This window comes from Polypterus senegalus, chromosome 13, assembly GCF_016835505.1.
Source record: "Polypterus senegalus isolate Bchr_013 chromosome 13, ASM1683550v1, whole genome shotgun sequence".
NCBI classification, from domain to species: Eukaryota; Metazoa; Chordata; class Cladistia; order Polypteriformes; family Polypteridae; genus Polypterus; species Polypterus senegalus.
Window position 1 is genome coordinate 152226419 of NC_053166.1, and position 27970 is coordinate 152254388.

At 40.0% G+C, this 27970-nt stretch overlaps 1 protein-coding gene across 1 annotated transcript in view; it reads left to right on the plus strand.

Moving 5' to 3' along the window:
• The first annotated feature begins 1582 nt into the window (after window positions 1-1582).
• The window catches only part of amdhd2 (amidohydrolase domain containing 2), a 37414-nt gene continuing 11026 nt past the window's right edge, over window positions 1583-27970 (plus strand). The window contains exons 1-9 of the mRNA XM_039775842.1: window positions 1583-1655; window positions 6796-6899; window positions 10155-10291; window positions 10479-10618; window positions 15878-15932; window positions 18126-18338; window positions 18955-19043; window positions 20276-20420; window positions 26344-26451. Of these exons, the coding sequence (XP_039631776.1) occupies window positions 6817-6899; window positions 10155-10291; window positions 10479-10618; window positions 15878-15932; window positions 18126-18338; window positions 18955-19043; window positions 20276-20420; window positions 26344-26451 (970 nt within the window). The 5' untranslated portion in view covers window positions 1583-1655; window positions 6796-6816. The remainder of the gene's footprint in view (window positions 1656-6795; window positions 6900-10154; window positions 10292-10478; window positions 10619-15877; window positions 15933-18125; window positions 18339-18954; window positions 19044-20275; window positions 20421-26343; window positions 26452-27970) is intronic.

Below are 27970 nucleotides of genomic sequence, written 5' to 3' on the forward strand. Positions count from 1 at the left end.
CATAACAGCAGCATTCCATCAATCAGGTGTCTATGGCAGATGGAAGCCACTCTTGTACAAAAGGCATTGACCAGTCTTTTCTAGTTTGCCAAATGGTATTTAAAGGGTTCTGGTCTGATAAGATAAAAATTGCATTCTTTGGTCAGAACTCCAAACACTATAACTAGTGAAGACCATGCACTGCTCATCATCTCTACTGTGGAGAAGGGCGGCTTAAGCGTCATGCAGTGATGGTGCAGGGACATGAAGACCAGTCAGAATCAAGGGAGGGATGAAAATAGTCAAAACTGAAGAAGAAAACCTGCTCCAGAGTGCACGCCATATCAGTTGGGGCAACGGTCCACCTTTCAGCGTGACAATGACCCAAAGACTACACTGGAATGACTTTGGGACAAGTCTCTGATTGTCCTTAGGTGGTCCAGCCAAAGTCCAGACTGAAACCCAATAGAAGATCCGTGGGGAGACCTGAAGATGGCAGTTTACAGACACTTCCCATCTAATCTAATGGAGCTGGACAGGATCTGCCAGGAAGAATGACATTAACTTACAAAATTCAGGTGTGCAAAGCTTGTAGAGACATTCCCAAGAAGACCTGAAGCTGGAATTGCTGTTCAAAGAGCTTTTACAAAGTACTGAAGAATGGGTCTAAATACTTGTATGAAGGAGAGATTTCAGTTTTGAATTTTTAATAAATTTGTGAAACCTTTCCGGAAAAAAAAAAAGTCTTCACTTTGACATTATGTATTATTGAGTGTAGATTGATAGGTGAACATGGCAAATGTATCCGTTTACAATTAAATCTACAACACAATGAAGTGTGCAGAATGTGAAGCGGTTTGAAGAGTTTCTGAATCCACTGTCCATCTTATGAGGTTTCCCATTCTCACTTTCCTTCGTTTCTGGGTGCTCTGTGCAGGTTTGGTGGGCTGCTCTAACATGAGTGAGTAGGCCCTGTAATGAAGTGGTACCCCACCCAGTGATTGTTCAAATTAAAACAAATCAAAGCAAAATTGTATTTGTCACAAACAAATTATACATACTGCACAATATGTAGTGAAATACTGCCTTGTGTTTTACTTCTTGTAATCATGCAGTGAAATTATTCGCATTGTAAAGGCTCATGACTTTCTTTTGTAACCTAAAAGAAGCCGTAGTCTAAAAGTGGAATACAGCAGTAGACAAAAGTTATGTTATTATCAAATTAAGAATATCACCAAGACATGTATTACTTGAAAATCTATCAGGTCAGTATGAAATGTGCGGAGTCAGTGCCTGTCACAAAGCACGTAGGAGAACTTGGCCCAGAGTTGCACTGCAGTGCCTGGTGTCTCCAAGAATCACTCCCTTCAGTCCTAAGAAGAGTAATGGAATATCAGAAGCCCAGAAAAAGCAAGGAGAACGAACGGCTCCACGCTGTCAAGAAGGAAAGTCTCCCATATGATTCAAGGTAATTGTCGCCTTGTTTAGCACAGTGAGGTCACAAGACAAATTTTGCATTCGAACGGAGACGCAAGTGACCTTACCAAGATGGCGAAGATAACGTGCCAAAAAGCGGAAGCGGCATGGGTCGCCTGACTCGCCTTGTCACATGACTTCGTGCTCACTGTTTGAGCGGATGGTTGCTCGAGGGGTTCGGCACTGCGTTATGAGAAGCGGTAGGTGCCATGCGATGCCTTGTGAATCAGTTGTGACAAGTTTGGAAACGCTGTCAGGCTTGTTCGTTTTTTTTTAGATGTTTTATAAAAGATTTCTTTTGCTGTCTATGTTTGCCTGATACGAAGGTTACTTGTGGGAGCGGAGACTCGACAGTGAACTTTGGACAAATAGCCGTGAACAGTCAATTAGCACGAGGATGATTTAAAGAACTGATTGTATGTGTGTGTTGTTATTACGCTTTCTTCTTAAATGGACTTCTCTTCGGGGTACCGTAGCTCCTCGATTTTGATCCAAAACTCACATACTGTCGCCTCTTTGCGAGCTGTTTCAGAGATCGGTATTCCTTTACGACCGATTAATGTGCTCCAAAACGCAGTCGATAATCCATTAAAAGACCCAATGTACAGTTCTTCATTGAAGCATCAGCACTTCATACCATCAAATCCGATTATACTCCTCGTCATCTTTTTGTGTAGTTAATAACCCTTAATGTTTCAGACGTCACAATTGTTTTACAGTGTTTAATAACTGTATACTACTAAGCTTGCTTATATTTTTAATAAGACATGCAAATGTGTATATGCATTTACATTTTTGACATTTATACATCCATTTTCTTGATGCGCTTATCCGGGGCATGGCCTCAAAGTAGCTGGAGCCAACCCAGCAGCCATCTGCGGCAAGGCAGGAATCACACCTGGACAAGATGACAGGGTGAACGCACACAAACACACAAGGGACAGTTTAGCAACGCCAGTCCGCCTAACCTGCCTATCTCTGCTTTTAAACAATATTTTCATGTACAGTGGATATGATTGAGATGAGAGCATGAATATCTTATTCTGAAAAATACAAATAGGGCACAGACTGAGGAAACATTTAAACAGCTGATCAACTTCAGAATTTGTCATGAGGAACAGCTTGATGATTGAGCAATGGAGCAGAATAAAAGGCACTGTGGCTGCTACAGGAAATCCTTTGCCCTAGAAAATGTCTGAAAGCCTGCTTTGCTGTCGGCTTATGTCAAGTGCCCCTAAAACTGGAATTATATTTAAGGATATTATTCATTTTTCTTTTGTGCAAGGTACAATTTGTCCATTAGTGGATTTGCTACAATTAATTGTATCAGAATGATTCATCTTAATTTCAAATATGGTTACTTTGAAGCAGAGGGCAATGGTGAGAGAGCTTTGGGGGGGTGTTAAGAGGTGCCCTATGGGGTTAGTTCCGAGGCTACTCCTTTTTTAAGTATACATAAATAATCTGGATAGGATTATAAACAGAACGCTGGTTAACTTTGCAGATGATACTGTGCTCGGTGGGTTGGCAGATGATGTAGAGTCAACTGAATCATTTAAATGTGCAAACCTGAAATTTAAAGGATTGGAAGATTCATGAGTTTCAGATTGTGATTGAAATGTTAGACATTAATCACAGAGTCACTGAATCTGCTGAGGGAACTGCATATTAAGAATTAAATATGATTAAAGGAAAGTTAAAAGAAGTGACAGGGTGGTGCATCGCTAAACTGTAGTCAGCTCTGAGAACATGGCTGCATTTGATCATAACACGTAACAAGAAACGCCCTGTAACCGTACTTTATGCACATCCATGAGAAGACAGGGATGTCAAACTCCAGTCCTGGAGGGCCGCAGTGGCAGCAGGTTTTCATTCTAACCATCTTCTTTATTAGTGGCCAGTTTTTGCTGCTAATTAACTTCTTTATCTTTAGTTTTAATTAACTTCCTCAGGCCCCTTAGTTGTTTCTTCTTCCTTAATTAGCAGTCAAACAATAATGAGACATCAAGCAAGCCACCATATGACCAGCTCACCTGTGCCCATCCCACAATATCTGAAAATAAAGAAAGGTGATGGTGTCAGTAAAGTTGATCTCTCAGCTCACCAAAACATTTTGACGGTTTTATTAAAAAAACAAAAAAAAAAAACAAAACAGAAAAATCAACAGTTTTGGAAATGTCTGCTGTGGCAGAATGAGAGCAGCAACAGGCCACTGAATTAAATAATAGGTTTAATTAACAACAAGAATAAAAGCTTCTCATTAAGAAACTGGTCAGAGTGAAATTGGTTGGAGTTTGAAGCCCCAATTTAGTTTGTCATCTGTTGGCTCGTTTCACATTTCATTTCTGTTTGGCTGTCATTTAATGAAGAAAATAATTCAAAGGACTGAATCCTTAGAAAGAGGGCTACTAAAATGAAGAGAAAAGAAATGAATTAGCAGTGAAAACTGGCCAGTGATTAGGAAAAGGGTTAAAATGAAAACCTGCAGCAACTGCGGCCCTCCAGGCCTGGAGTTTGACACCCCTGCACTAAGAGCTACAAGGTCTGTTAGATGCTCACAGCCAGTTTTTCCAGACGCTAACGCGTAGTAAAGGCTTTTTAGCCTGAGCAATGTTATTTACAAAACTCGAAAGACACGGGTGTTTAGACCACCCAACCAAAACGTAAAACCTGACCAAGTGGGCTATTCCTCATTAAATAACTTGTGGAAAATGGCCTCACCCTTTTGAATTTTCTATGGGAGAAACTGTGAACGAGCAGTTAGTTGTGCCTTAGGAGTTTAGATCAGTTGTCCCCACCACTGATACATTTTTTATTATTACTGATAGATTTATAGCCATGGTGGCTCACTGGCTTACGCTCCTGCCCCACACCTACAAAGACGCAGCTTTATTTCTGGGCTGTACCACAACTGCTCGTTCTTCCTGTGTCCGCTTGTGATTTTTGCTGGTATTCAGTTTTACTTTTTGTAGTCTTTAGGTAATTGGGAAATCCATATTGCAACAATATGTTTTTTTAATGTGTTCCATCCATCCATCCATCCATCCTCTTCCGCTTATCCGAGGTCGGGTCGTGGGGGTAGCAGCTTAAGCAGAGAGGCCCAGACTTCCCTCTCCCCGGCCACTTCTTCCACCTCTTCCGGGAGAATCCCAAGGCGTTCCCAGGCCAGTCGGGAGACATAGTCCCTCCAGCGTGTCCTGGGTCTTCCCTGGGGCCTTCCCTGGAACATGGACATGTTCCATATGTCTCCTAAAGTGTTTCTTCATGTCGCCAGTGGTCAGAGATGTTTTAATGCTGATGATGGACCCATGTAATTGGGTCATTTTCTCATCTGCACTCTCACTTTTTGATTTCCCTTTTAGGTGTGTTATTATGCGGGTGCACATACTGTCATCGTCTTGTATGTCTGTCTGCGTGTAATCACACAGCTCTCAGTGGTTCGAACTGTTTGAAATATGCTACAGGTGTTCTTCAAATTAAATTTTATTTGAGATATCTCAAATAGAGCATGCCGTACACGTTTTTGAAATGTAATCCTTTAAGAAGCACTGGCTAATTTGTGAAGTCCTCCATCTAAAAACAGAGAAGCCTCCTGTGCAATCGGAATGCAGTCGGCCCTTGAGATTCACGGCTTCACGATTTGCGGATTCCACTATTTCCGGGTTTGTTATCAATAATTAACTGGAAATTATTTCACGAGTAGTAAACAGTAGATGATGTCATTTGCACGGGTCTGTGCATTTGAATTAAAGACAGGACTCTTGACCAATAAATGAGGAGGAGAGGCAGATCTTCAAGTCATATGCACAGCATTGTGGGAATGACATCTTTCCTGTTTACTATGAGCACAGTCTTTACAGGTTGTTAATAATATTGTAGCAATTAATGCACACATTTTGCACGTTCTGACCATACGAATGGATGTCGGACATGTGGAAAAAGCCTACATGAGTGACGTGAGAAGTGCGTTTCTTTTTTACTTGGATGTTTTTCACATTGTTTGCTTTTGTCCAGAATTAGTCATGTTGGGCACCATTGACTTTCTCTACAAAAACATGGGACTCTGAATTTTTCTCAGCCACCCCCTACAAACTACATGGGGTACATAATCTTTAAGAAAAAAATATCCTGTTTAGGTGGAGTTTTCCATTAATGAGTTGACAGTAAGGCATATCGAGAGAGAAACGGCAGGAAATCCATGAAGCCTTTGTTGTGGCCACACCAGTGGGTGCGAGGACCAGTACGGCTCACCGTGCTGTCATTACACGTTGTTTTAATATTTCTAACTATTGTATTGCCTAGAATATAATAGACCATATGTTATCGGTCAGCCTTGTGGTCAAAAGGACATTATTGGGAGGTGTGGTGAGGGGGACAAAATGTATCAATGAGGGTCCTATGCCCCTAACTCCTGCGAATCACTATTGATAACTGTACTTCTACATTTACCTTGGGGTTATTTCAACTTGTATATTTTGTAAATCTTCCTTTTACTCCTCCAATGGAGGCTGCTAATGACAGAACAGATTCCAGCACAACTTAGTGAAATTCGAACTCGCTGTCACCTCAGCTGGCCATGTGAACCTCTGCCACGCCAACTCCGTCTGCTCTCCCGCTGCTTGCAGTTGTACCTGTGAGTGAAATGACCTTTGTGACTGTAAAAGTGAAGCAAAGCCGCTTAACTTAACTACGTACAAGTGGATGGAGAACAAAAGGGGCTCTGAAAGCACGGCTCCGTTAAGCCATTAGGCGCTCAGTGAATAATCAAGTCCTCCATGTTTGCGTAACGCTAAAAACAAACTCGCAGCTGAATTTACTGTAGATCCCAATGATTGAATAATAAGGATTTCTCTGACTTTCTAGCTTTCTGGGGGAGGTGTCACGCTCCGGTGTAGTTTGAGTCTTCAGCGGAGACTCCATCAGATACTTCTGTCTAAAAGTCTATGAAGGCTCTAAGCAATGGCAGCTGCAATTCGTCAAAGACACCCTGCAATCAAATGCAATTTTCACAGCACTTGAGTTGGAGTCTGAAGTTGTACCAGCCACCGCAGTCCTATTTGAGCTTTGATTATTATAAACTGTTATTAAGAAATTGTATTATATGTTCTGTACTACTGCATGTAACTCTGCTCTGTTATCAGTGTTTTTCCTAAATTGTTACAAAGATATTTACTGTGATGAAGTAAGCAAACAAAACAAGGAAGTGCTTCAATGTTCAGAACAGTTGACTAAGTCCTCAGATGCACCTGGACATTGCGCCACACATTCATTTTCTAATTTCCGACGGGTGTGCAGCATGTACTGTTTGTCCTGAAGTTTTGCTTTTCCTTTTTGCTACAGGTCTAAACGTGGAGCAGGATAATGCCGTCGAATAAATCTGTGTCTGACGCTCCGATTACACAGTTTGTAAACTGTAAGATCCTGAAAGATCACAAACTGATAAAGTAAGTTCTGACAAATCATCGCCTTTTACTAAATATTTGATGTTCGCAGACCAAATTCAGTTCTGCTTCACCGTTCATTCAAGAGCAACATCATTTGCCTTTGTGCCTGGTTCTTCTCATTCTTCTGTCTACAGTCTTACTTACTTAACCTGTAAACTTTTTTTTTAAGGAATACTCCTTTAGGTATCAAGGAATACTTTGTATTTTACTTATCCGGTGTAGTTTATAGTGACAGTCAAGAAAATTGTTTAATCTCATGTTTTCATGGAGAGGTAGGATAAGAAATTTTCTGACAGAAAGCACATCTATGGCAGCCATGGCTGGACCACAGGCAACAATATAAAAACATCCTTTCCATCCTCTCAAACATACACAGCTTTTATTGTTTGGAAAACATTCAGGATTAGATCTGTACATAGATAAAGGCTTTGCATCCGATGAACAATTACACTCCAGATTGAATTTTCCAGCAACACATTTCTTTCACTACCTTCAAATTAGAAACTTTGTCAAACAAAACCTACCAATTTCCCTCACTTCCCACCTACCTCAATTCCAGAAGAAATATTGATCAGTCTTGAGGACTCGGACAGAATCTCCGTAATATATGAAAACATTTTAAAGTCCCTCCCTTTCAAAGATCCAAGAGTACAGTGGGAAAAGGATCTCTCACTCAGCATCTCAGAAAAGGAGTGGAAGGTAGCAATGCACAGAATTCACTCGAGCTCCATATGCGCAAAGCATACAGTTATTCTTAAACATAAAATTATATATCGAGTGCATCTGGCTCATTTAAAATTGCCCGAAATGTTTCCAGGACGAGAGCCAACCTGCAAATATTGCAATCAAGCTCTAGCCTCACTGGGCCACGTGCACCAAATTAACATCATTCTGGACCAAAATCTTTAAATGCCTGTCAGACAGCCTTGGTATCACAATCTCTCCTAATCCATTAACAGCTGTGTTTGGTGGACCCCCAGATGGTCTTAAACTGGAAAAGGACAAACAAACTGTAATTGCCTTTACTTCACTATTGCCACACAGACTTATCTTGCTAAACTGGAAGAATCCTAACTCACCTCTGTTTCTTCTGTGGGTAACTGATGTTATATACTACTAGGGGGCTTACCCCCTGCTCACTTCGCTCCCCAACCCCACCCGGCCCGCGCTATGCGCCAGCCACTTCATGTCTCTGCCGCTCGCGTTGTGATGAGGGTGGCTGTACACACCCCAAGGAGATGCGGTCGCTCCTCTGCATTTGTTTCCCATTGTATCACCAGGGGGTTTCAGGTTTTTTTAACCTCCTCTTTGCTCGATCAGCTGCTGGATTGCTGCTGCTTGATGTACGTCTCGCGTGGCACTTCAAACATTTAAAGCCTGTACAGCAGTTGTCTTTGCCATCTACTCTTTGTCTTTTATATCTGGTCCCAGCGTGATTAAATCTTTTGGCACAAAGTCTCATCTTGCGGGACGTGAGTTCTTGATATTTTTTAGTTTATAATTTAAAAACGGAATAAGAATCTTAAAACCTAACAACATCACCTAAAAGTGTGATAAATTCTGAAAAGAATGATATCAAACATACATATGTAGGTTTTAAAATAAGCCTGATTTAAAGTGTGACAAAAAAGTGATATAAAAACGTCACATAAAATTAGGCTTAGGATTTTATATATAGAGATTAGATTTAAAATTGGAAAAAATCAAATTCTCCCGTACAGGATCTGTGCTAAACGTTCTTAAAACCTGGCAGGATCTAAACAATAACATTTTAGAAGAAGCATTTAAAGCATTGAGGAAGCGGATTCTCTTTACTTATCTGTGTGTTTGTACTATTATTAAAGTGCTACTCTGCTGATAAAATGTTAAAAAAACAAATAACATCCTTGCAAAAACTCTTGCTTTACTCTTGTCATATAAACCACATGTCACGTCATCAAGTCGCATGCTCACAACGAGTAAAACACATGCATTTTTAATTTGTTAAACAGTTTTAAAATAAATACTTGCTTAAAATCTGAGTAGTGCATGCATGCACAGGAAACTCTTTCATAAGAACATAAGAAAGTTGACAAATGAGAGGAGGCCACTCAAGTCCGTCAGGCGCATTGATTCAGCTAAGAGCTAAGCTGTCCCAGTATCTCATCCAGATACTTCTCAAGGGTGGTCAAGGTTTCTTCTTCAACACCATGGCTTAGATTCCAAAACTGTTTGAGTTAAGAAGTGCCTCCTGGCTTCAGTCCTAAATGCACTTCCCATCGATTTTCACTGGTGTTCACAAGGGAGCAGCTTTTGAATTGAACACAGGACTCTGGACCAGTGAGTGAGAGGGAGAGGCGGGGCTTGAATAAGACACTTCAGGCCCATATGAACGTATTCCCTTTTCATACACTGCTCTGATTTTCTTATTTCCTTAACAATATTTTAGTAAAAAAATGCATGTGTTTTGCTTGTTATGAGCATTCAGCAGGATGCCTGATGTGGATTATGTTTTTGGATTGTGGATTTTTTTTTTTATCATTTGCTGTGCTTGGTGTCCATAGATTCCCATTCTGTCGTAAAGTGTGTTGTATGTGTTGTCCGTGAAAATACAACACAAAAATATTTTCTTGGTCATCACTACAAAATTCAAAGGGCTAGTAACATATAAGAAAATATTTTTGGGGTGGTGTATTCCTTTAAGTGAAGCTTATTCATGCGTGAGTCTCACTTTTAAATCTATTTTCCTGAAATTTCATCTCATTAGTGTCATTGCCAGGGATAAGGCCATGATAAATACTGCATATACACAAATACTTTTGTCAATGAAGCCTATGTAGTAAATGCAGGACCACATTCCCACCTGCCTGACTCCATGTGTTGTTCTACCATTTGTATGAATTCTCTCTCTCATCCAGCTAATCTTGTTATTTCAAGATATAGTATATCTTGCATGCCTCCTCCTTCCAGATCTTCACTTCCTCCTTCATTAATTCTCAAATCCCAGAAACCTCAGCCTTTGAATGTCTAGCTGATTTATTCCTCTCTGCCTCATCTCATGCTGCTTTGACCTTCCTGTGTCATGGAGAGCCATGCTGCTTGTTTTATTCCAGATGCAGCCTGATAAGTTCATGTCATTGCTGGAGGAGAACTTTTGTGTGTCACTTTAATATCTTCTGAACACTCTACAGCTAAACAATGCATCATTCTCCTTGTTTTGTTTTTTTTTCTTCTTCTGAATATGTCATCTCATCGTTTGTTTCTTTTGCATATCAGAGAGGATCTCTGGGTCCGTGAAGGGGTCATCTTGAACCCAGAGAAGCTGTTTTTTGATGAGAAAGGCTCTGCAGACACCCGGGTTGACTGCCAGGGTAGTATAATTGCTCCTGGTTTCATTGATGTCCAGATAAATGGTGAGCCATTATGAAGCATTCTTACGAGCAGCACATCGTGATGATGTTCTGAAGTGTCATACTGTTGCCTCTAGCACTGCATTTTATTTCCATTTTTGGTTTGATGTCTTTGAATGCGTTGCATTACTCTAAAAAGATGTAGGCTGACTATTAACTTTGCAACACCCTGTTCTGCTTTGGTCACTAGGAGGTTATGGGATAGATTTTTCTCTAGCAACAGACGATGTGAAAGGAGGAGTCACACTAGTCGCAAAGAAAATACTTGAGCATGGTGTTACCTCATTTTGTCCAACCTTGGTCACCTCTCCGCCTGACATCTACCACAAGGTGAGTCAAACTTACTCAGTAACCATCTAGAGCGATGGTCCCAAAATGCGGCCCTAGAGACCTGCTTTGGCTGCATGTTTTTCTTACAACCAACTTCTGTTTTTAATTGGACTTCTAGCCTAATCAAGAGAGCTGTCATTTTTGATTTTACTTTATTTTTTTGATATTAATCCCTGGAGAAGAAATGCCTGATCCTGCTCTCTGACCTCCAGAGGTCACTGTACAGTGCCCCTTAGAGCAACTTTCAGGTTAAGGGCCTTGCTCAAGGACCCCTCAGAGTAGGATCCCACCTGGCAGTAACAGGATTTGATCCAGCAACCTTCCAGACACAAACACAGATCCTTCACCTCTGAGCCACCACTCCCATTGCTGTGTTTGGGGTTAATGTAGAAATTAGAAAGCTAAATGTGGTACATTTTTATTAAGATATACTAAACAGTTGATTGTGTAGTGTTTCTTTTTTCAGTCTTTAACAATATTGACACCCTGAATTTCTTATTTGAGTTTTTAATCCCATTATTTACTAATCAGGAGTCTGACACTGAAGTCGCTGCAGCCTTTCATCATTGAGTGCTGTTTGCCCGAGTGTCTGCTCTGCTTGTTTTTAATTGTCACTCTTAGGATCCAGTGAAGGGAGCAAACTACACAGAGGGAGGGCCAACTAATATCAAAACAACAAAAGAGAGTTGAGCAAATAACAATATAGTAAATACAGAAATATTTCTAAATGTCTTACACATGTAAAAATCATAATACTCTGCCTTTCTGAGTGCGCAGTAGGAGAAGAGAAAAAAATCCAGCCAGCTACAGTAAGTGAGATCAGTTATTAGTCATTAAAAATGGAAACGGGTAATTGTATAGGAAATGTGCAATGCAGCCACTCCTCCTGAGAAAAAAAACATAAAGGTCATTAAACCAATTCTCGCTTTTAGTGAACGTTTGTCTCTTCAGTCAATCAGATGTCATCGTATAAACATATCATGAATGTTTTATTTATAGAATTGCTTAATATGCCTTGTCACTCTCTGTTATCATTGATATGGATTTCAGGTCACTGTTTTGGTTTAAATTCTTATGTTCAGGATCAGTTTTTCTTTTTTTAAATCAGATTGGTCAATTTAAAATTCTTTCTCATTTACTTTAACGTTTGATTACACTTGGAGCTCAGAAAGGCATTTTAAGTCATTTGCTATGGGGATCTGATGTGGCCTTAGTGATGAAGGATACACCTGATTTCAAGACAGGGTCAATATAGTTTTACTGCAGCCTTATTTCTCAGAGTAGTGATGTCGCTACGTGGAGGACGTGAGGGCTGACGTCACCAGGAAGAACACCGCTCACAGTGTTCGGAGACGGGCTCTGTGCAGCTAACTAAAGGAGCTCTCCATTCAGCTCACGCTACAAGGTGCTCACCTCTGAGCTGGATATTGCGGGATTGCAATAGAAGTTCCACCCCATCGTCATTCAAAACAATGTGTTCATTTTTTTTTTTTTTTGTATTCACCGTTGCTGTTCTCTGTGCGTAAACACAAGTTGTAGATGAATGTTTAGGGTGGAAGAAACGTCCTCTTCCTGTTTCCGCTGACGCAAGCATGCCCAGTGTAGGTGAAAGACTACATTGTAAAGGTCGACTCACTTTCCAAAACCGGCAGCTACACCACCAAGACTCGTGGCCTGGCAAGTTAAGGACATTAGACCCGACAAGTCGTACTTCTTCCAAATAAACTTCCTCCAATCAACAATCAAAAATAAGCCAAAAAACAAGCAGTATCTTATATATAAACATCTACGCATGGAAGTTGTGTGTGTGCCTATCTGTCCAGCCCGGAAGTGAGAGGTGGAGTCAGGAAGAGGCTCCACCTCCGAGGAAACAGAAAACTAAACATCTGCGCGTGGAAGTGTGTGTGCCTGTTTGTCCAGCCCAAAAGTGCTAGGCTACTACATTATGAAGCTCAGAGAGCTGGCAAGGCAGCCCCAAGTTAACGAGTCGGAGGAAGAAAGCGACTCTGTTGCCAAAGTAAAACCGCAGAGAAAAGAGAAACTCTTAACGTAAGCTAGATGAACACATCGGCAAAACGGTATTCCTTTTACTTTTCCTCCTGCAGCTAATACACAAGCGAGGCAAGCACATCAGCACAACAAAACCTAGGAGAGAGACGCCCAGAGTAGTTCCTTTCAATTACCTGACATCTCTACATTTCAATTTTTTTTCTGACAATTTCATTAGTTTCTAGGACCCCGGGCTTTTTACAGCACGGGCTTACACAGCTAGTGTAAAATAATAAAGTGAGTATATATTGATAAAAAAGAAATGAGCAAACTCAAACAATAAATATATATATATATATATATATATCATACCCCAACCAACCCCAACATAACATTTAACCCCAAAAGTGTCTGGCAGAAAGTTATTATACAATACAAACCCTCCCTTGACCTCACACTGAACACAGACTAAATAAGACACACAGAAAGTATGAAACACACATAAAAGTCCAAAAGATTTCACAGAAAATGGATAATGTTTGTAAACCTGGTTCAGCTGGAAAAATTGTCCTACGGAAATTATATAGATGAAAATGATAGCTTGCTCCTATCCCCAAACAACAAGAAACAGTCTGACCGTGCTTATCCTTGGTACGTGGCGTAATCCTGAACCCCAGGGTTTTTCAGTGCAAAGATGTTGTCGGGCGTTGAAAGTAACAGATAGACAAAGGTGTGAATGGTTTGAAACGCTGCTTTGTTCTGTCTCTGTAGTGAATTGGCGGTCTTGTAGAACGGGATATATATTTTTTTCTTTCTGTCCTTCCGTTTAAATAGTGAATGATCGGATGCAGGTGATGGGATTGATGGGACCAATTATAATGAGGGACCATGGTTCCACAGTGTTAACCTTCCCCTTTTGTTTCCAGGGGAGCATATTTACATACACATAGACCATGTAAACAGGAGAACACGCCGAAAGACGGGACTCAGCACAAAGTCAATTTACGACAACATTAATCATGTAGCATTGCTACAATGTCATTTATGTTTTCAGTCATTTAAGGGTCTGTGGTGATACTTTTGTAAATGATGTGAAAACATAAGTGCGAACAGAGGTTTAAAAATGCTATTTTTAAAATTAAAATATAGTAGTGTGGATGTAGCCTCAGAAGCAGCTTTTTCTAAGCCATGAGCAATAAGAGACCTCTCATTCTCGGGTATGCAGGGACTTCCTGTAAGCACTGCAAGCAGAGCTCTTCCTAGTGCCATCAGCGGAGCTTTCCCTATCTCAGGCCCTCCTTCTGTGCTATGCCACTACACTCCACCCATCCACTGTGCAAATGCTACCGACTATGCCAAGTGTTTTGTCAGGGAGTCGCACCACAGTCTTACTCAGATTGCACATTTTGCACTGTGGTAACTGCCGGTGTAATTAGTGCGTTGTTACAGTCTTAGACATGTTAACCTTTCCTTGGCTCTTGTAAAATAAGGAATTAGTTAAAAAGAAATACACTATTTCAGGTTTAAAATGAATATACAGTTTATGGTTGGTATAGGAATAATAAGCTGTGATAAAAACTGAACTATTGTGCATAAGATGTTTAAGCAATTATGGCTTACCAATGTAATGTGCTGTCAAGAGAGTCCCTTGGGAAATGTTTAATTATAATGGAGTTATAGAAAGTCAAATGCGAGCACTCTTTAAGAGAAAAATAATAGATTAAATTGACACTGATGCAGTAAAATAGCTGATGGCTGATAAACTGCTTGCTCACTGAATTAAACCCATAAAATATTCTATGCATATTTAACCATCCGCATGAAGTATAAATATTGGGACCTGTAAAGGCTGTAACAGCACCCCACACTCCAGACACAAAGGCACTGACACAAATCCCGGGTTCAAGCAAGGATTTTCTTTTGTAATGATATACCTCTAAACTGACTTCATTACGCAGTTCACGCCAGCACAATATGATTTTCCTCTTCTTTGTCTTGTTCCTTCTACTCCTCTTCCTCCACTCCAACCAGGCAAGCACACCCGACTCCAACTTTCCCGGGTGAAGCAGAGCAGCTTTCCTTATCTCACACCCTGAGTACAGTGCAACCAACCTGCTTCCAGGTCCAGTGGAACCTCTCTGCAATGAAGAACACTCCTTTCCCGCATCTCCCCCGGGCAGCTCCCAAGAAACCTAGCAGGGCCACCCATTGGGACTACAAATCCTGTTTAGCCCCTCAGGTGTGCACATTGGAGATCCACCAGAAGGATGCTATTACATATCCTACTGGGGCAACATATGGTCCCTGGGAGGTTACTTCCCTCCCTCTATCCATCCACTATCCTCCTGGCCAGGTAAGGGCCCATTCATCCCAGATGGGATACCAGTCAGTCCATGTCCTCTCTAACAATGTATTCTTTGCTCATTCAGCCTTCCACGTGTAAGGTACAAATCCATAAATAAGTGATATCTTAATTCCCTTGCAAATTGTATCTCAACCAGGACTGTCTGCTATATTGATGATAAGAACTGGCATCAACAGCTCTATATTTAAATTGGGTATTTTTCATACCAGTGAAAGAAATACAACTCTACATGCTAGTCTGAAGAAATGGAATCAACTAGGAAGCAGCGAGTCCATTACAACTGATTAACATAATAAAAATGGCTTCTGTAAAGAACTTAGACTCCAAAATAGGCTGCCACTGAATTCTGACATTGCAAGAACTATCAGAAGTACTTCTTCCCAAGCTGGCATTGATCCCACCACTCTTCCAGTGACTTTGTTTTAGGCATTGTCCATCAGTCGGTCACCTAGCTGCTGTGGAAACGTCCTCATGTCATTGGTGTATGCTGCCTGTGCCCTTTTAAATTTTGAGACATACATGTGACTGTGACCACTTGTGCATTTTTTTCATGCTCACAACAATATGTCTCACATAACACATTGTTATGATGTCTGCTCTTTAAAAATGAAAAAAGGATCCATAGTTGCTCTTGGATTTTAATGAGAGAGAAGTTCCTACTTTGTAATCAGTAGGTTTAAGTTGAGAGACTAATTTTATTTTTTCCTCTACCAATGTTAAGATGTTTCATAGTATTGATAATTCAAACATCTGAATACAGGATGAGCAAGCCTAAAGTACTGTAGGTGGCTGATTATAGACATCTCTTTCACCAGCCAATGTAAAATTTATGTAAGACTTGCATAAAGCACAAAAGAAATTACAAGTGTTTTGATTTTGATTTTTCTGTTCTTTTATACTGGCAGGTGCTGCCTAAAATTCAGTTCACAGAAGGTGGGCCAACAGGAGCTGGCGTGCTTGGTAAGTACATTTTTCTTATATCTGTTGAAGGAATTTTAAAAAGAAAGGTAGATCTATTTTGTTCATAGCTAGCTGTTCATGGTCCAGAGGTGCTTGAGAAACCTGTGAAACATGCCATTTGTATGTTACACTAGCTGATCTTTGACAAATGTCATTTAATTTAAAGGTTACAATAAAAAATATTAAACTTTCTGGCTTCCTGAAGCCCATACCTTTTAGTAAAGCCAGGTCTGATTTTTCTTCTCCCTAAGACCTCTTAGGCTTTTGGCAGACATCATACAGCCTCCATACACTCTCTCTCCATTGGGTGCTTCTGTTACACGTTTTCCCTGTTTGCTCAGTATGTCACGATATATCATGTTTTAACCCTCTCAGCATTAACCCCGAGACTCTCGAGGGTTTGGAATTCTATGCAAGTACGGTTAACCCTGAATGTCTCTTCGGATATAGCTGTTGTAATGCAATGTCCAATGTTATGCCTGAGTAGTGTTTGGGACAATGTTCTGCTGCCATTTGGTGCATAAAAATACTGAATATTTCTGTGTGTTTTGCCACTCTTATGTTAACTCGTCAGTATTCATAAGTGGGTCAGAGCCTAAAACTAAAACACCATAGCATAACAATGAAAACTGGTCACTGATTAGGAAAAGGATTAGAATGAAAACCTGTAGCCACTGTAGTTTGAGTCTAGAAGATCATCAGCAAGTTAAGAAGATTTCAAACAACGGCCAGACTGCCCCTGCAAGTTCAGTCCAGGAGCAATACAATACAATTTATTTTTGTTTAGCCCAAAATCACACAAGGATTGCCACAAGGGGTTTTAACAGGCCCTGTTTTTTTGACAGCCCCCCAGCCTTGACTCTCTAAGAAGACAACAAAAAACTCCCAAAAAAACTTTTGTTGGCAAAAAAATGGAAGAAATCTTGGGAAAGACAATTCAGAGAGAGACCTTAAACATTCTAGTAAATCCACCAAGAAATGGTTGAAAACAGAACTGGAGGGTTCTGGAATTGCCAAGTCAAAGCCTAGATCGGAATCCCATTGAGATGCTCGGGGTGGGGGGGATTGAAATGGACTATGCACGCAAGACAGACCTCCAGCATTCGACTGCTGAAAAAATTCTGCATGGAGGAATGAGACGAATGTTCTTTCAGTCGAGGTCAGAAACTTCTAGACAGTTCTAGGAAATGCTGTCTTGAGGCGACATTTCCGACTATTAGAGCGATATATTTATATTAGATATATCCACATATGTCTCTATTATAAAAGAAAATCCTGGGATGAGACTTTCTCTCAGATAATTTCAACTCCTACGAGGGATAATTTCAGGTCCTGCGAGATGAGACTTTAAACTTCGATCATCTAATTCGTGTTGCCATCAGGAAAATATAGTGTTTCTTCCCAATGAAGAGGCGTATCCGTGAGAATTAAAAGATTTGTTATTTGGTGAAAGTGAAATGCACATATGTGAGCAGCAGAGACACGAAGTGGCTGGCGCACCAAAGGTCCACTCATTACTTATTCATGTGAATACTATTGTCAGACACAGTTCCTGTGCTCTCAGCCCCAAGCTGGGTCGGAAATAGAAGACAAAGTAGAACATCGTAAAGAGGTTCAAAAACGTTGGCATGGTACACATGCAGAGCAGGTTAGAGATTATGAAAGTACGAAAATTCAAAAGTCTCAAAAAACATAGTAAATATTGCATTACCACAAACAAACGGAAATTATTACTTGGTGAAATAACGGAACAGCAAAAAGAGATTGAATATATGGACATAGGTGATATGACAGAAGTATGTAGATTTTGTTCGGCTTTAAATTTTAAGTCGGAGACTTGTAGATCGTCTATTTCGTGTTGCCATCAGGGAAAAGTAGTGTTTCTTCCCAATAAAGAGGCCTATCCGCGAGAAATAAAAGATTTGTTGTTTGGTGAAAATGAAATCCATATACATGAGTGGCAGAGACGCGAAGCAAAGCCCCCTAATGTTAGAAAAGAAAAAGACATGGGGTGCAGTTTATTTTTCACATGACTTGTAAAATAGCTGAGAAAAAAGACACTGATCAATATTACATGGCTTGTTATTTTCAAAGAAATAAGTTTAATATTGATAATATTCTTGCTTATTGAAATATATAAGTGTTTTTATAAAATCAGAAAAATTAAACACTACTTTCCACATTTGTTACTAGGCGTTCATTTAGAGGGTCCCTTTATTAGCCAGGAAAAGAAGGGGGCTCACCCTGAGCAACATCTGCGTTCCTTTCAGACAAGAGGATTCCAGGAGCTACTGGAGACCTATGGGAGCCTGGAGAATGTGGCCATTGTGACCCTGGCGCCAGAGCTGCCTCAGAGCTCTGAGGTCATCGATGAGCTGACACGCAGACATGTCACAGTATCACTTGGTAGGTATCTCAGCAGGAGTGCAGGATTCTTTGTGGGCTGCACTTATTGTGATTTGATAGAACTTGGCAGAATTGGAGCAAAAGAAGAAACCGGTAAAGGCCTGTGCATTCTGTACTGCCTGTAGTTTTCAGCCATGAACATTTGTGGATTTCCATTTGCCAGATAATAAGCTGGACAGTAATTCTAATTTAACATTATGTTCTGTGGCTATGTGTCCCACTGAAACCACGTCATTCACTGAGCCATAATATGAATTTGTTTAGAAAAGCAGTCAAAACAGTTATAACTAATTAACTTTAAACTGTAAGGAGAGTAAATGCTTAGGCCTGCAGTTCTTATTTGTGAGTGTTGTTAATACTATATTGTATCTTGCATTTTGTAAAATCTCTGTGAAACTGATAAATTGCTAGTTTGTAGATGCTTATGAGTCACATTTATTGACAAGCAACATCACGTCTGTATACTGTAATTGGTGATTTTTTTTTATATATTGAACATGTTAAATAAAAAATTGTTTTCCTTGTGTAACTTGCAAAAAATATCTGAACCTTTTAAGAGATACTGCATTAATTGATATCCATTATTTTGTCCTCCATTTGATTTTCTCTTCTGCAGGACACTCGGTGGCTAATTTGTCCCAAGCCGAGCTGGCAGTACAGAACGGGGCCAGCTTTATAACTCATCTCTTCAATGCCATGCTGCCAGTAAGTTGAAGATTTTTACTTTCTGACATTTCTAGATTGATTACGTTTCATATTTTTTGTTGTCACTGACTTTTAGCATGCGTTTGTTTTAAGCCACACTGGCACTGTCAGCAATTAAGAAGTGGAGAGAGAAACATACTGTAGGTCAGCTTCTGGTTCTGTAGTCTGAAGCGAAGACTAAAAACAGAGACCGCTAATGATTGCCAGAGCCTGTAAGGCAGTCTGTGAGATGATGCGGGGCCAGAGCAGCAGTGGTAGCACAGAGATTGAACTTTGCATGGAAAAGAAGAATCAGAGGTTAAAACTAAAATTAAGACTTTGAACAGGTCAAGTATCAAGCACAACTGTTTCTTATCCTTTCAATCCCCCCAATTTAACTTTGTAAGACAACATGTTTCCACTTCCTCGCCCTGTCAATTACCGGCCAGAAGTCATATCCCTTATTTTGAAATTTTTACAGAATGGTAAAAGACTCCAGTCTTAAACATGCAACCCTAATTCAATGTAGGTTTGATAAGGGGTGTCTCCAACCCAATATTGAATATTGCCACTAGGCCTTTAATACTTTGTGCTATCTGGTGCTGGCTGTCCCTCCACTCCTCTCCTCAGCTCTATCATTGCTCCTCGCTGTCCACACGAGACTCTGCTTGCACCATTGAAACTGATATCCTATGGACTTTCCTTTGGTCCTGTCATCTTCTATACCTTCCATATGTGGCGTTGTGTGTAAAGCCAGCTGCCCCTTGCACTTTAGTGTAAGAATTGTCACCCTGTGGTGAAGATGGGTGTGAAACTTATAAATTGCACCAAAGAGGAACAGCATTCTGCCATACACTTTTGTAGGCAGAAGGTGTCCAAAGACAAGCAGGTTAGCTGGATTGGTGATGTTAAGTTGGCCATAGTGTGTCTGTGTCATTAACTATGTGTTATTAACTGATGCTCTGTCTGGGGACTGTTCCACCCTGTGCTTGTTGGAATAGGCTTCAGCTTCCCTGTGAACCTGCCAATGGTATAGTGTTTAGAAATGGCTGGATGAATGGATATATAATATAGTTTATGCATTTTTCAGTTTACTTAGTTTGGTTTTGCAGTGAGAAACAAGCTAAATTTTTTAAGTTATACTTAAGGATCCTGTCATTTTGAAAGATTTGTACTTGGTCTTGTGTGACAGCTTGTATGAAGATAACTTTCTTTTTCTGAGTTGGAGTTTTTTTTCTTCTTCTTATATTCAGTTCCACCACCGTGATCCTGGAATTGTGGGTCTTCTGACCAGTGACAAAATACCTTGTGGTCGCACAGTGTTTTATGGGATGATTGCTGATGGCATTCACACCAACCCAGCAGCACTGCGAATTGCACATAGAGCACATGCCAAAGGTAAGATTAATAGCTTTTTTTTTTTTAAACCCCTTTAATAGCTTAGTTACCGTATATGCAATAGAGGAATATTTCGGACAAAATTAAATAAATAAATGCGCAAATAAATAAAAGTACTATGAAATGTGAGCATAGGTAAATAAATGTGTCATGAAATGAGAGCCTAGGTAAATAAATGTGTCAATGTGAGCCTAAATAAATAAATGTGTTTATGATTTTTGTTGCTTATTTATTTATTTATTTAATTTTGTCCGTAACATTCCTCCAAACCATCATTAAATACGACTTGAAATAAAACTGTCACTTTCACTCGTCAAGGTTGAGAGGGCGGGCTCTAACACACCCTCTAGTTACTGATTGGTGAATCGATAGCACAAGAGTTAATTAGAAAAATGCTTACTACTGCCGATTAAATGGATTCTGCCGAAGATATTACGTATTTCATAGAGAGAATTGAAGATTTATCGGAAGAAATTGCAATGTTGTTACAATGTTTGCCACTGATCAGAGTTGTAAAGTTGTTTGAAAAAGTAGCTGCGAATATGCACCTGACTTTATACTCGTAAAACAAGGGTCAAATACTCAGTTCAAAATATTAGTTGGTGCTGCTTTGGGCATTCCATGTCAAAGTACCTAAATTAATACAGCCGTATATCAAACTGGCTCATTCGCCTTGTGATCGTCTTCTCCGATACACCATATAGATCTGCAATCTGTCGTACTTTTAAACCGCATAACAGAAGGTGTTCTATTGACTCAGCTGGAATGTCAAAGGATGGACGTCCAGAGCAGGGAACTGTGTCATCAAGTCCCTTCCACCAGTTCTTCGATATTTTCAAAAATAGTTTCATCTATATCGGAGTCTAAAGGGCAGCAAACATTGCAATTTCTTCCGATAAATCTTCAGTTCTCTCCCTGAAATATGTAATATCTTCGTCAGAATCCATTTCATCGGCAGTAGTAAGCATTTTTCTAATTAATTCTTGTGCTATCGATTCACCAATCAGTAACTAGAGGGTGTGTTAGAGCCCGCCCTCTCAACCTTGACGAGTGAAAGTGACAGTTTTATTTCAAGTCGTATTTCATGATGGTTTGGAGGAATGTTACGGACAAAATTAAATAAACAAATAAGCAACAAAAAATATTTCGTGACACATTTATTTATTTAGGCTCTCATTTCATGACACATTTATTTATTTATGCTCACATTTCACAGTACTTTTATTTATTTGTGCATTTATTTTTTTATTTAATTTTGTCCGAAATATTCCTCCATAATATACTTGTGTTTAAGTTCTCCCACAGATAAGTCGGGGCTTGATTTTACCATATAATTTCCGGTATTTTATAATGTCAGAGATTGTAATATGCTAACGCCCACCTGAGAAAGCAACCATGGAGCACACCTCCTTTTTTTTTCTATGTATTGTGCCTACGTGACCACACGGTGATACCTGAACTATTCTGAAGCAACATTTGCACTGATTTGTGTTTTTTGTATCTCACACCCTCATACACCTTTATAAGAGCATCCCTTATCTACGATGGAGCGTTCGATCAGAAGAAATTATGAAGCTGGTTTTAAATTTAAAAGTCGTTGAAGTGGCGAAAGAAATTGGTAACTGCGCTGCTGCTACAAAATTCGATGTGTCTGAGAAACTGGTGCAAGGAACAACATTTATTTATATAGCACTTTTTCATACAAACAGTATCTCAAAGTGGTTTACATAATAAAGAATAGAAAAATAAAAGACACAATAAGAAAACAAAATAAATCAACATTAATTAACATCGAATAAGAGTAAGGTTCAATGGCCAGGGGGGACAGAAAAACAAAAAAACTCCAGACGGCTGGAGAAAAAATAAAATCTGTAGGGATTCCAGACCATGAGACCGCGCAGTCCCCTCTGGGCATTCTACCTCACATAAATGAAACAGTCCTCTTTGGATTTAGGGTTCTCACGGAAAGGCTTGATGAAGATGATGGTCACGTAGAGTTCTGCCTTTTAATCCATCCATCATTGTTGGAGCATCATGAAGCTTTGAGTAGGTGGAGGTGGCGCAGGCCACCACCACAAAGAAACCGGAAAAAGAAACAGAGATTGGAGGAGGCAAGAAGCATTTTTAAACAGACATATAAGTCGGGGTCTGATTTTATAATCAGTTTTTTGGGTTTCCAGACCCAACGTATACACAAGTATATATGGTAGGTCAATTGAATTTTAGTGTGGAATATCTCTGTCTCACATTCAAGTGGAAAATCAGAACTGTAAAGAAAGAGAGATTTCAACAAACTGGCAAAGGTGGATACAAGTCACCCTTCACTTTGTTTATTTGCAGCTCAGATGTAGTGATAGACTATTTTTTCAAAAATGATCACACCTGCTTGCTGCAATAAATAACAACATAAGTATAATAGAAAATGGACACATGCATATATAGATACAGGTTAGCTTGTTTTTTCTTTCCTTTCTTCTGGGGCACAAACATTATATTTCCCCTTCTTAATTCACTTCCTTTAAGAGCATTATCCATTTGGCAGTGGCTTTCAGTGTCTTTTTTAACATTTTCAGTCCTTTAGCTTGTTGAATGCTTACCCGTATCTCTAGATTGTACATTCCAAAATGCCTGCATGCTTTGAGGATGGCGCACTGAAGCTGTCACGTTACTGTGCTGGCAGATTCTGTTAGTTAAGAGAACCTGCTGTTCTGAGTTTAGCATTTCTTTTAAATTAGAAGGAGAAACTAAAAGCTAAAGATTGACCTGTCACAGAGATTATTATTTACAATTCAAATAACACAAACAAGAAGAAATGCATATGCTAATAAATGTGTTGGCTTTACCGTAGCTAAAAAGCTGCAAGCAACATAAATCTAAAGGTATAAACACTACAGTGCTTCTTCCTATTTGGCTTCTTTTGTCTCCAAGGATGGAGGTGATGCTTTGTCCTGATTTCTTTTGAGCCCACAGTGAGATTTTCGCTGACACACATAAAAGGAGAAAGATGACGATGTTCTGCTTTGTCTAATGGCCTGTACACCTCTTGCCTCCAGTGCTGGCCCAGTCATTGTCTGTGTGCCTTTTGCACATTTTCCTCATGTTTGTGTATGTCTTTCCCCAGCTAGTATGGTGTACATTCCACATAACAAAGACATGCAGTACATCTTGGGTTAATTAGTGATTCTAAACTAGCCAAATATGTCCGAGTGTACTGTGTGAGGGCCTGGTGTTGTTGGGGTAGGCCTCTAGTGACCATAAATTGGATTAATCAAGCTGGTAAATATGTTAGGTTATGCTTCTACTAATAATGTCATACGAACTGCATGTTTTCTGTTTAAGCAAATACAAATACCCAAGGTCATACACTGTGGTGTACTGCTAGTGGATTGTTATCTGCTGTTCTCAGCCCAGACAAAGATACTCTGGATTTCTTATTTTCTGCATTGCAACATATAACGAAAAATGTGCATTAACAGCATTTGCAGTGTAGTCTTTTGTTGTGTTGTGCTATTTTATTTTTGGTGTTCTCTACATATCTTTTTTTCCCTTGTGACCCAGATCAAATGCTTAATTTTGTCACTATCTATTCTTGCTTTGTGTTCTAATATCATTTTCTCATTTGTGCACTGACATTTCCTGTAAGACTGCAAATCTGTCTTGTTCCAGTTTAACCTCCAAATATGCAACCCAAGGCTTAACTTGTTACAGAGGGTCACAAGAGACCAGAGCCTAACCCAGTAGCATCTAACGCAAGGTAGCAACCAGCCCTGGAACACATGCACATGCAGTACATAATATCAATCCATGAACACAGCCACATTCATCACAGTGCACCAGTTTGGTGGCAAATAATTGTGAAAGTTCTTCTTTCGACTGTGTGAAGAAATTCTCGTGAACCCATGAAAAAACACAGAAGCTACCCCTATGAAGAATTTAATAGGTCTGTGGTACTCTGACACAATACAGGGTAAGGGTAAAGTGTAATCTTCTCTAAGTTTAATTGCTTTTGAATGGTGACATTCATCATTTCTCACAATCTTTATTTAGTAAAGTAACAAGAGTAATGGGAAGCAGTTCTCATTTACATGATGGCCTTGAAATACAGTGCATCCAGAAAGTATTCACAGCGCATCACTTTTTCCACATTTTGTTATGTTACAGCCTTATTCCAAAATGGATTAAATTCATTTTTTCCTCAGAATTCTACACACAACACCCCATAATGACAACGTGAAAAAGTTTACTTGAGGTTTTTGCAAATTTATTAAAAATAAAAAAAACTGAGAAAGCACATGTACATAAGTATTCACAGCCTTTGCTATGAAGCTCCAAATTGAGCTCAGGTGCATCCTGTTTCCCCTGATCATCCTTGAGATGTTTCTGCAGCTTCATTGGAGTCCACCTGTGGTCAATTCAGTTGATGTGACATGATTTGGAAAGAGACACACCTGTCTATATAAGGTCCCACAGTTGACAGTTCATGTCAAAGCACAAACCAAGCATGAAGTCAAAGGAATTGTCTGTAGACCTCCAAGACAGGATTGTCTCGAGGCGCAAATCTGGGGAAGGTTTCAGAAAAATGTCTGCTGCTTTGAAGGTCCCAATGAGCACAGTGGCCTCCATCATTCGGAAGCGGAAGAAGTTTGAAACCACCAGGACTCTTCCTAGAGCTGGCCGGCCATCTAATCTGAGCAATCGGGGGAGAAGGGACTTAGTCAGGGAGGTGACCAAGAACCTGATGGTCACACTGTCAGAGTTCCAGAGGTCCTCTGTGGAGAGAGGAGAACCTTCCAGAAGGACAGCCATCTCTGCAGCAATCCACTAATCAGGCCTGTATGGTAGAGTGGCCAGACGCAAGCCACTCCTTAGTAAAAGGCACATGGCAGCCCGCTTGGAGTTTGTCAAAAGGCACCTGAAGGACTCTCAGACCATGAGAAACAAAATTCTCTGTTCTGATGAGACAAAGATTGAACTCTTTGGTGTGAATGCCAGGCGTCACATTTGGAGGAAATCAGGCACCACTCATCACCAGGCCAGTACCATCCCTACAGTGAAGCATGGTGTTGGCATCATCATGCTGTGGGGATGTTCTTCAGCGGCAGGAACTGGGAGACTAGACAGGATAAAGGGAAAGATGACTGCAGTGATGTACAGAGACATCCTGGATGAAAACCTGCTCCAGAGCGCTCTTGACCTCAGACTGGGTTAACAGTTCATCTTTCAGCAGGACAACGACCCTAAGCACACAGCCATGGTATCAAAGGAGTGGCTTCAGGACAACTCAGTGAATGTCCTTGAGTGGCCCAGACTTGAATCTGATTGAACATCTCTGGAGAGATCTTAAAATGGCTGTGCACCGACGATTCCCATCCAACCTGATGGAGCTTGAGAGGTGCTGCAAAGAGGAATGGGTGAAACTGGCCAAGGATATGTGTGCCAAGCTTGTGGCATCATATTCAAAAAGACTTGAGGCTGTAATTGCTGCCAAAGGTGCATCGACAAAGTATTGAGCAAAGGCTGTGAATACTTATGTACGTGTGATTTCACAGTTTTTTTATTTTTAATAAATTTGCAAAAACCTCAAGTAAACATTTTTCACGTTGTCATTATGGGGTGTTGTGTGTAGAATTCTGAGGAAAAAAATGAATTTAATCCATTTTGGAATAAGGCTGTGACATAACAAAATGTGGAGAAAGTGATGCGCTGTGAATACTTTCCGGATGCACTGTATATGGGGCACCAATAGGGCCAAAGTCCTTTGTGTAGTCAGGGTTTCAAGTCCAGCTGTTTACTCCCCACCTCATGCCTTATCTAGACACTTAATAATTTCTGTGTGCTGATGATTACATAAGCATGAAAAATGCCCCGTAATATGGCCATTAATAAAAGTAGACTTTGTCTTTTGTCTGTGTTCTTTTGACAGGATTGGTTTTAGTAACAGATGCTATTACTGCAATGGGACTTCCCCCAGGAAGACATACCTTGGGCCAACAAGTAATAGAAATTGATGGATTAAATGCCTATGTAGCAGGTAAGGCCGGCAGTGTGTTTTCATAAATCCTTATGTTTTTTACACCTGGGTATGACTCAAGTTTGAATAGAATACTATTAGCTGATTTTTCTGACATAAGAAGAAAGGCTCATAGTGTGAGAATTTTGCTGTATGTCACTAGCAAACGTTCTATCCCAGGAGCTGAATGAGAAGGAGGAGGCGGAAGAGTGCTGCTAAATGACACACATGATGGGTTAATGCCATTAGCCATAGAAAAATGCAGTACTATACATCCATAGATGGCCTGAGTTTGTGGTCAGCCAATTAAATGTTGCTGAGGTTTGAGCTGTGGCTTTTCAGTGCACCCTGCCTGTCCTAAGGGCATTGAGGGATCAGACACACAGTTTTCAAGTCACTTGCACAAGGTATGGTTTCCTTTCAATTGTTGAACATTTAGGTTAATCCATAAGCCTGCATGTTATTCTAGTATTGACTTACAAACAGCACTTCTCCTTTCAAGGACAGTTTGAAATGGGAAGTCAATGCAGCAAGATGATTTTTTTAACAGAATCCGGATAGGTGGCCCACTGGTAGGAAAAAGTTAGAACATTAGAACAATCTAGACGAGAACAGGCCATTCAGCCCAACAAAGTTTGCCAGTCCTATCCACTTAATTCTTGCAAAAAAAAAAAGTCTAGTTTTGAAAGTTCCTAAAGTCTTACTGTTTTCTACGCTACTTGGTCACTTATTCCAAATATCTGTGGTTCCCTGTGTAAAGAAAAGCATCTTACTGTTTGTGCGAAATTGACTCTTAACATATTTCCAACTGTGTCCCCGTGTTCTTGATGAACTCATTTTAAAGTCACCGTCTCGATCCACTGCACTAATTCCCTTCATCATTTTAAACACTTCAATCAGGTCTCCTCTTAATCTTCTTTTACTTAAACTGTAAAGGCTCAGCTCTTTCAATCTTTCCTCATAACTCATCCCCTGTAGCCCTGGAATCAGCCTAGTCGCTCTTCTAGCCTTTTCTAGTGCTGCTATGCTCTGAGTTGTTTTGAGTAATACCCCGACAGGACAAAGGGCTGCGTCTTTTATAACTTGTACTGATTCTTTGCTGATTTTGTTGGTAAAGCCTTTACTTAGCAGATTTGTATGGCATGGGTCTATTTGTGTTTAGGAAACTGGGTGACGCCATAAGTTGTGTTGCTTAAAGAGATCACTGCACAGATTTGTAAATCATCACTAGTATTTAATGAACATGACTACTTATTTTCTGCTCTTATATGGCCATTTGCTTTTGTCTTCAATGACTTTTTCATTATCATGGGATTAATAAAAGTAAATAAAATTAACAAATATTGCATCATATTACAACTATGATATTTTTAGCTACACTCACCTAAAGGATTATTAGGAACACCTGTTCAATTTCTCATTAATGCAATTATCTAATCAACCAATCACATGGCAGTTGCTTCAATGCATTTAGGGGTGTGGTCCTGGTCAAGACAATCTCCTGAACTCCAAACTGAATGTCAGAATGGGAAAGAAAGGT